The sequence below is a fragment of the Paralichthys olivaceus genome, chromosome 19, assembly GCF_024713975.1.
Source record: "Paralichthys olivaceus isolate ysfri-2021 chromosome 19, ASM2471397v2, whole genome shotgun sequence".
Classification (NCBI taxonomy): domain Eukaryota; kingdom Metazoa; phylum Chordata; class Actinopteri; order Pleuronectiformes; family Paralichthyidae; genus Paralichthys; species Paralichthys olivaceus.
In genome coordinates, this window is record NC_091111.1 from 9,172,501 (window position 1) to 9,182,006 (window position 9,506).

The 9,506-nt window shown below is 41.0% G+C and overlaps 1 protein-coding gene across 2 annotated transcripts in view; it reads left to right on the forward strand.

Annotated features, from left to right (window-relative positions):
- The window catches only part of coq8aa (coenzyme Q8A, genome duplicate a), a 15,548-nt gene extending 6,042 nt beyond the window's left edge, over positions 1-9,506 (forward strand). For both annotated transcript variants that reach the window (XM_020091910.2, XM_020091911.2), the window contains exons 7-17: positions 1,837-1,911; positions 2,833-2,961; positions 5,274-5,359; positions 5,541-5,681; positions 5,967-6,048; positions 6,141-6,234; positions 6,493-6,634; positions 6,956-7,063; positions 7,145-7,210; positions 7,429-7,515; positions 7,730-9,506. In XM_020091910.2, the coding sequence (XP_019947469.2) occupies positions 1,837-1,911; positions 2,833-2,961; positions 5,274-5,359; positions 5,541-5,681; positions 5,967-6,048; positions 6,141-6,234; positions 6,493-6,634; positions 6,956-7,063; positions 7,145-7,210; positions 7,429-7,515; positions 7,730-8,026 (1,307 nt within the window). In that variant the 3' untranslated portion in view covers positions 8,027-9,506. The remainder of the gene's footprint in view (positions 1-1,836; positions 1,912-2,832; positions 2,962-5,273; positions 5,360-5,540; positions 5,682-5,966; positions 6,049-6,140; positions 6,235-6,492; positions 6,635-6,955; positions 7,064-7,144; positions 7,211-7,428; positions 7,516-7,729) is intronic.

Genomic DNA, 9,506 nt, shown 5'->3' on the forward strand with positions numbered 1-9,506 from the left:
GGGAAATTAGAGATAAACACAGAATACAGATGAGTATCATGAGTGCTGGTCAAGTGTCGACCCCTGAAACTACAGCTAAGCAAACAATGAAATTCGGTCAAGCTTAGTCAGTGCTTATTAATGGACTTGTGTCAGGTACAGGCCGGGAGAGTCAAAGTGCAGCAGTGTTTTATATGGCTCCATTAAAATCTGCTCGACTGTGTGTTTCTGTGTTTGTGATCATAACATAGATTTATTTGTTTTGCTTAAACTTAAATATGATCCTTCAGAATATTAGTTGTGACATATTTTCTGCTAAAATGATAATCAAGGAGGTCCACATCTAAAAAAACAGTAATTTTAAATTCACAAATGAACTCGTATTTGTCAATAAAACCCAAGTTGTAGCAGATTTAACTGTGAAGGTTTAGTTTAAGAATAATTTATGCTGCCTTTACTTATGAAAATAAGACCGTCACTGCCCACATAGTTACAGACAGAGGGCTCCATCTGTTTCCATCTACATATCTACACATGATTGATGAGTTAACAGGGAGAAAAAGTTGGACTGAGACTCAAGAAGTACACAGTGTGAATATAAACTTTGAATAAAAGTAAACCCAGAACACATCATCAGCTCGACAAGTATATGCAGCAGAATTAAGCCTGAGCTCATCGGATGTTACACATGTCACAGTGAGACGCAGAAGGCGGAGCTGACTCAGCATGTTGACGGTGGTAACATGAAGAAGGTGTTGAAAAGATGGTGGGGGCGGTGAGGGGGGGAGGAATGTTTCCTTGGTCTGTCCTTCACTGTCCTGTTATTATTTATTGACCGAGTGAGTCTTTCTCAAACCTGGTTTTTATGCAGAGCTGAGAGGGCAGATGAAAATCCAGGTTAAAGGCAGTTTAGGTTGGAAACCAGGGATAACTGTGCTTCATAGTATTGTGAATTTGTTGGAATGTTTCCTAGCAGCAGCAATTACAGCAGCTTAGTTGTGTTGCTATGCTTTTTACTACTTTCAAAGGATTGGCTGAGGTTTGTGGAGAAACAGGATTTTATCTGTTTATATATTTCAGTTTTTCCTGGTTTTGAATAGTTAATAAAAGAACAGGGATCATGTTGTGCACATCAGGCATAGAGCAGTTGGAAGTGATAGACAGACACTTGTGCTTGGCCTGGAAAGTTTTGTAATGCTAAACTGTTTTGGCTGGGGGTTACACACAAACACACACACATGCAGATCCATCTATGCTGCACACTATTAAAATTGATGTATGTATGTGTATGTGTGTATACAGTATCTTTATATGTGTATATATGTTTGTATACATTGAGTAGTTGACATGTTTTTCCCCTATGCACAAAGGCAAAGCATGTAGCGTCTTAAATTTGTCCCTCTACCTTTGCATCTCGGATTTGCCGCTTCAGAGATCGCTGACTAACTGATTATGTAATCTTGAGTTATGTAAGGCGGAGCTTAGGCTTGGAGGAGCCCACCCACACACACTCACAGGTCCCCAACTCGTTCTGTCTTGTTTTTCCTTTTCATTATCTTCTGATATTATCCTTAATAAGTAATAGTTAAAATAATGAAACAGTTCATTATGGAAGTTGTCTGTTGATCACTGAATTATTTTATTGGTTTGGTTATGTGCGAACTTCATTTTGTTACACACTGAGCACATTCATATATTTGTGTTTGTGTTACAACGCACTCTAATTGTGTTCTTCTTGTTACTTTTTGTCCTGTGTGTGTGTGTGTGTGTGTGTGTGTGTGTGTGTGTGTGTGTGTGTGTGTGTGTGTGTGTGTGTGTGTGTGTGTGTGTGTGTGTGTGTGTGTGTGTCTCCATCAGGTCTGGCTGTAGGGTTGGGTATTGGAGCTCTGGCAGAAGTTGCCAAGAAGACCATGAGACACAGTGGTGTAGCAGGTAATACACCAATCACACACTGGCACATACTATTACTACTACTACAGCATTTTGTAAAACTCACCCACTCAAGTTCGGTTTCAACTGGTTTATATCATTCCTGAATCATATACATGGGAGGTTTAACCAGTATCAAACTGAAAGTGCATTTACCTCTTTCTGAATTCATTGTAAACTGTATTTGTATATAAAAACTGCATCAACATACCTATGTATTTTCTAATACACTAATTATTGAGGCTTCGCCTGTACCTGTAAAGACAGGCGTTGTGTATCTTTCTCGTTTCTTTGGCTCATAGAAAGAGTACACAGAGAACACTGCCTCCCTGTTGTAAAAAGTGATTTGTTGTCAGTACCCATCCTTCATTCATGTTCTCACATGCTTCCGACTTTTGGAATTTTAACAGAGTGCACAAAAAACAACTCCACCTTCCTCCCTTACTGGTCATCCTCGTTCATTCCTGCTCTGCGTCACGATCCGGCTAATCCTAAAACATTGCTAAACTGAAACGAGCATACAGGTTTAAATCTGTGTCATTTGTGCATCTGTGTGTGTGTGTGCACGTGCGTGCGCGTGCGTGTGTTAATCCAGCAGCGACGTCTTTAAAACACTATAAGTACGTCTGTGTGTGGTAAATCCACTAAAGCTCCTGAAGGCAACAGCCGACTCTAAAACACATTACCTGACGACCTACTGACACACATACACACACACGGGGTATGTTTACAAACACATCCACATACCGCGTTTACACCTGAATTTAAACTACTCTTGATTTTGATTCCAGCTGAAAGACTTAATAGTTAAATAGTTGATTAGCTCCTGTAGAGGAAAGAAAAAGATTGGCTCTGGAGTTAAAACATAGCCGTTGTATTGTAGCGTTTTGCTCAGTTCTCCTCTGTGTGTTTTTGCTGTTGCAGGTGAAAACAAGAAAGCCGTTCTGGACTCCAGCCCATTCTTGTCCGAGGCGAACGCTGAACGCATCGTCAGAACTCTCTGCAAAGTCCGAGGAGCTGCTCTAAAACTGGGACAGATGCTCAGCATTCAAGGTGGGCGGCAAACTCAATCAAAAGAAATTAGATAAAAGGAGGCATATGAGCCAGTGTGGGGAGAAAAAGAGAAAGAGTGATAACAGAAAAATAGAAGCAAGAAGAATAGATGGATGATTCTTCATGGTATAATTTATGTGTTGCTTCCTAATGTGATAGTTAAAAAGCCTTTTCAATTCCATTAATACAGCTGCTGAGTCTGTCCATGATATTTTGCAACACTGCACACTATCTGGTGATTAAACTCACTAACATGCACACACAGTTGTTTAAACACTAAATATCCACCATCCACCTCACAGCAAGAAGGTTCTCTGTGCTTTCAGTGAGGACTATGCATGTTCTTCCTTTGTGTGGGTTTTCTCAGATGCAGCAACTTCCTCCTGTAGTTTAAAGACATGCAGATGCAGATTTGGCTGAGCTTAATTGGAGACTCTAAATTTTCCATAGGTATAAATGGTTGTTTGTCTCTGTATGTTGGTCCTACGACCTGTCCAGAGTGCACCCCGCCTCTGACTATGGCTGTAAGGTAAAGTTATTGCACTAGAAACCCTGAATCGCATCTGTCTCCAAAAGAGATTTGGCACTGGCATGTGGTAGTTGTCCATCAGTTGCAGCCAAGAGTCCAATTCAGGTCAACTCTTTTCTGCTGGAGAAAAAAACAAACAGGTGACTTAACTCTACAGAGTCCACACCATCAGCCTTGTATCATAAAAACTGACCCATATGTAAACCAGCACTTGTTTGTCTTGATGCACACAAGGCGAAGAATACACGAGCCGAAGGCCAGCTGCAGGAAGCATCCTGGGACAGAGTTAGCACAGCCAGTTCGGGTAACATCAGTAAACACATTTTATATTCTGTTTGTTGCTGTTGTACCCTCTGCCCGACCTTGCCTGTTGAACTTTGTCCTTTGGCATTCATGCACGGAGTTCCTAATATGTGCAGGCAAACGTGACAGAGACGTTAAAGTGTAGTAGATGTAGTAATAAAGCACAAAAACAGTTATTGGAGACAGAAAGGACGTTGACCTTGTTATTTGCAGACCTTGGTAGAACTTGGCTGTATCTCTCAAGTGGTGACAGGCTGATTCTTAAATTCTGGACAAAAGGTCACTGTAATCGCTTGTACTTTTAGAGACTTCATTTATAGTGTGACTGAGTGGAGTTGTGTAAATGTGGAGGATGAAAGTTCCTGCAGTGGTGACATTTATCTGTTATGGCAGGAACGCCATGGGGCTGGCTGATTGTGCGTCCAACCATTGTAACCTTTAGCACAGTCCAAAATAGTGTCAACCTTGAAGGGTCTGAAACTATTTTCAAACTCCTGATAATAAAGTTTGCAACTATGATTCCTGTTATCAGGATCCAGAATATATCCCAGTTAATCCCAGTGTTATGATTATGTAATTAAACCTGGGATCTAAGTAATTTCCCTTGATGTTATTAAACACTTTAATTCATCCAAGTTGAGCACTGACGCAAACAGCATGATTGGGCAGAGATTTGATATAACAGTGCATCTGTCAGGGGTGTAACATTACATTAAAAATCACTGCTCGGTAAATACCTAGGTTTTGACGTCACTGTTCAGCAAAGAAAAAATCAAGAAAAACAAAATATAAAACTGCATCTTTTTTGAAATATTAAAGCAGTTTAAGAATGGCAGCTATAGTCTATTAAGTAAAGTCTGTAAAACTGCTGCATCTGGCTGCAAGTTAAGTACATTTTCAAGGGGTAAATCAAAAGATTGATACCAGGGCCAGATTACTTTCGGCATGGACTTAAACCCCATGCTCTGGATGCTTATCTGCTGCTATAAAAACATGTATGGCATTTGTTGCGAGACTGCAGATACTCAACCTTGTCAAGCTGTGTTCTATTTTGAATTTTGCAATTATATTTGGGTTGGAGTCAGGCAGTACTGAGTCATACTGCTGTGGAATAATTGTTAGCAAGAGGCTGCTTGAATGCCACGAGGAGCTCGGTTTACCGAAAAGTTTTGGTACATATCGGTGCACCGTTACAATACTAATTTCCACAAAAACAACATACTCTCTGAGAGGATGTTATGTATGTTATGTAAAAAATTTTTTTACAGGCCTCACATTTCAAGATTACCTTGCTTTTAACAACATTATGTACACATCATGGCTGCCTTGCGTATTCTGCGTCCGTTTGGTGCGTCAGAAGTGAATGTAACATGCTCGCAAGATGGAATATGCACATGAACCGTCAGGGCAAATACTCACCATTGTCACATTGTCATTGGATTTTAGTTGAAACAAACCCTGGTGTGTTTCTGTGTTTCAGACGATGCATTCATCAACCCTCAGCTCGCCAAGATTTTCGAGCGTGTAAGACAGAGTGCTGACTTCATGCCAATCAAACAAATGACAGTAAGGATCTTTGTTTTTCTTTGACCTGATGTAACAGTTATAACAAAATACCAAATCAGATCCACTGTAAATTCCCTTAAAACTTTACATCTTTCACCAAGTCTGGACCAGGTCATTCATAGGATATCAAGTTGAACATGACAAGCTGCAAATATATCCGTGATTTATGTCTTCACTATAGAAAGCATTGAACAGTGACTTGGGTCCAAACTGGAGAGACAAACTGGAGTCGTTCGAGGAGCGTCCGTTTGCGGCAGCGTCCATTGGCCAAGTTCACTTGGCGAGGATGAAGGACGGGAGAGAAGTAGCCATGAAAATACAGGTAGGCTGTGACTGTGCGTGTGTGTGTGTACACACAGTACATTCTCTTGTTATTAATGCAAACACTGTCACTGGAGATGTATTTGTTTCTGTCAAGCACTCATGCATAGAGAACCCATTGTTAATCTTTTCTCTGTGCCAGTTCAATTCTGATCTGAGTACAAATAAGAAGCTTTTTAAAGTCAAATTCTGATTAAAACACTGCAAATATTGTGTTTGTGTTTTCTCCTAATCTCATGATCAAATTTTCACTTTCCTCCTCTGTGTTTGATTTGTTTGTGTCCAGTACCCCGGTGTGGCTCAGAGTATCAACAGTGACGTCAACAACCTGATGACGGTGCTGAGCATGAGCAATGCTCTGCCTGACGGTACACACTCGACTGAACTTCCACTCTGACAGTCCTCTAATAGCCGGTCTTTCTCATTCCCCTCTTCTGTTTGTTTCTTTGTGCATCGACAGGTTTGTTTCCAGAGCATCTGATTGACGTGATGAGGAAAGAATTGGCTCTGGAATGCGACTATGTTAGAGAAGCTCAGTGTGCAAAGAAATTCAGGTATATAAAGTTTATACAGTCTAGATATTCAACATTCCTTTTTCTCTCCTTTTTACTTATGTGTGTTATTTTGTGTATTTGTGTTCACTGTTAGATTTGTCTTGCACTCAAACCACACAGCTTAAACCATTCCCTCATTAAATGTTTATCTCTGTGGTTCAGGGTCAGAACTGCCAGGCAGCTATATATAGATTTAATACCTGACATGGACTCCCTAACTACTAAATGTGTGTCTGTGTCTCTGTGCGTGTGATTCAGAGAGCTACTGAAGGACCATCCATTCTTCAATGTACCAGAGGTGATAGAGGAGCTGAGCAACAAATATGTCCTGACCACAGAGCTCGTCTCTGGGTTTCCTCTGGACCAGGCCGAGAGCCTCTCACAGGAGCTGAAAAATGAGGTACAGCAGGCGCCAGGCAGAGGGAAGGATCAGTCCATGTTTAAGTTTTTGTTTCCCTTCACTTCCTCCCTTAAATCCATTGATATTTCCCTCCTTCTTAGTTAATAAATCACCAATACATAAATGAATATGCCATCAAATGAACAAGAAATATTAAAACAGAAATGAAGGCATTCATTCATTTATAGAAATAGTCCTCAGTGTAGTGAACTTCACAGACTGGACAGAGCCAAGCATTAAGATGCTGAAATAATTGAATACCATGTTGAGCGGTGAATAAAAACATTATAAAAAATCAATATATCTGTGTTTATGCTTCAGATCTGTCAGAACATCTTGACGTTGTGCCTCAGAGAGTTGTTTGAGTTCAGATACATGCAGACCGACCCAAACTGGTCCAACTTCTTCTACGACCCACAGACACACAAGGTGAGTTCGTCTACAGTTACTGTAGTAATTTCCAGTACACGTTCTACAGAATGGCAGTTACAGTGAGATTTGACTCTCTAGGTGGCGCTGTTAGACTTTGGAGCCACTCGAGGATTTGACCAGAGTTTCACAGACGTCTACATTGAGGTAAGACCGCTGAGCCTCATTCTCACTTTTAATTATTTTATAAGACTCAAAAAGTTTGATTGCAGTGAATTGACTTTTATGAAAAGTGACTATAAACGTACATGTCGAATCATAGCTTGTGAAAAATAGACATGTCACACTCAATTTTAGGTTCAGGGATTTAAATAGTGTCTGAACAGATGGAAGAAAGGCGACTGTGATAACATTTGTGGTTTCAGGTCATCCGTTCAGCTTCTGAGGGCGACAGTGAGGGAGTTCTGAAGAAGTCTATCGAGATGAAGTTCCTTACTGGTTATGAGTCCAAGGTAATTAAGTCTATCACTCTTTTCATCCAGAACTTGCTGTGAACTTTTGCCATTAAAGTAAAAATGGACAATAAGTCTTAAAAAAAAAGTTGTGTCAAAAATCCAGAACTAAATAAATACAATAAATATCCGTTGTTAAGTTACAACATTACTTCCAGGTTGTTCATAGATGGAAGTATTCAGTGTTTTGTTTTTTTTTACTCTCTGCGTCCAGGCAATGGTGAACGCACACGTGGATGCCGTGATGATCCTCGGCGAGGCCTTCGCCTCCACAGAGCCCTTCGACTTCAGTTCTCAGTCCACCACAGAGAGAATCCACAACCTGATCCCCGTGATGCTCAAACACCGCCTCACCCCGCCTCCAGAGGAAACGTACTCGCTCCACCGCAAGATGGGCGGCTCGTTCCTCATCTGCTCGCGGCTGAACGCAAAGCTGGGGTGTAAGGAGATGTTCCAAACGACGTATCAGAAATACTGGGAAGGCCGCACACCCCCCTCTCACTCAGCGTAGGCCAGTTTCAAGTGTTTGGATTGACAGTTCCCGGGGCCAACGGTTAAGTGACCGTCAGGTTGTGATGATGCAGACGTGCAGAGCAGAGGCCGCGTTTCCTGACCTTAACTGGTCACTGATCACTTTGGGCATCCCACTACAATGAGGCTTCGGAAGGCACTTCTAAATATTTACCCCCACCACTTCTGAAAGGGGAAGGCTGAAGCAACATGGCGTCTCAGAGCTTTAACTCTTAGCTACATTTAGCCCTGAGAGGACAGACCGAGGAGACATTAAAAAGAGGAACAGTCCTGTTCAGGTGTAAAATGAATGTTTGGAATTTCTCTCCTCTTTCAAGATGATTCTTCTTTTATTTTGTGTTGTGTTGCTGTGCTTTGTTGAACTTCCGGGGCGAATCGCAAGTGTCCAGAAATGTCATGGGTGGAAACATTGATTGTATGAAGGTAGGGGACTTAACGTTTTATTGTGAGGTCACAAGATGATAACAGGGTTAATTCAGTATCCGGGCTGTACGAGTCACTGTCAACCAGGACCAACTTGTCTGGCTCACAAACGTATTTGATTTTTGTTTCGTTGGAATAATTTAGGCTTGTTCTTAATTTAGACGACATACGAAATGCAGGAGTTTTGATTTGAAATAGTTTAGAATCGGATGCCAAGCGACTGAGTTCAGGTTTATTTAGCCAGTTACGGGAAATGTGGCAAACTGGAATTTGTCGGCATTTACACTCAGAGGTGTGAGATTTAACTTGTGTATAGTTTATCTAGTACAGTTTCTTCTGTATCATCGTAGCCACATTACTGAATCATGTTTCTGCTCTACTTTCTGTTGCTGTTTTTAGCTTTTATTCTCTGAGGGAAAACCTTTGGGGCAATGAAACTGATCTGTGCGTTTTAACAAACATGATTTTACTCCGTTTGTGTCTTGGGAGGAAAATCTTCAAAGCTCCTGCTCGAGATTTTTGTCCTTTTTCTCCTGAGTTTTCTTGTTTGGATTTATTGCATGATTTGCAGTTAATTACTAACAAAACCGTTATCATTGTGGCTCTGTGTTAGAAATCTATAGACTCACAAAAATCATAAAAATGAACCCACATGAATCGTTTCTGTCCCTAAGAAGATGAAGCCTTCGTATCAGCGCTGTTTCATGAATATTTACGAGAGATTCATCTCTGTTTCGCACAAGCTCAGCTCCTGGGCCCGCCTCGCTTCTAAGTCCGCAATCGCTCCACGCCGTCTCGGGTTCCTCACCTGGTCGGCGTGCGACTCAGTTCTCTCTACCCTGCTGTGTGAGGATGGGGTAAAATCGAGGTGCCTGTAATTTCCAGTGGAGGGTTTTTTTGTTGTTTCTTTGCTAGAAATCTCTACTTTATATTTCATATCAAGGATGGTTTAAATTTTCTAATCAAACAGAATTCTTAACTGAAAGATGTGATGGAGATGTTCCATGAAAAAAAGAGTAAAAGTTTGATCTACTCTG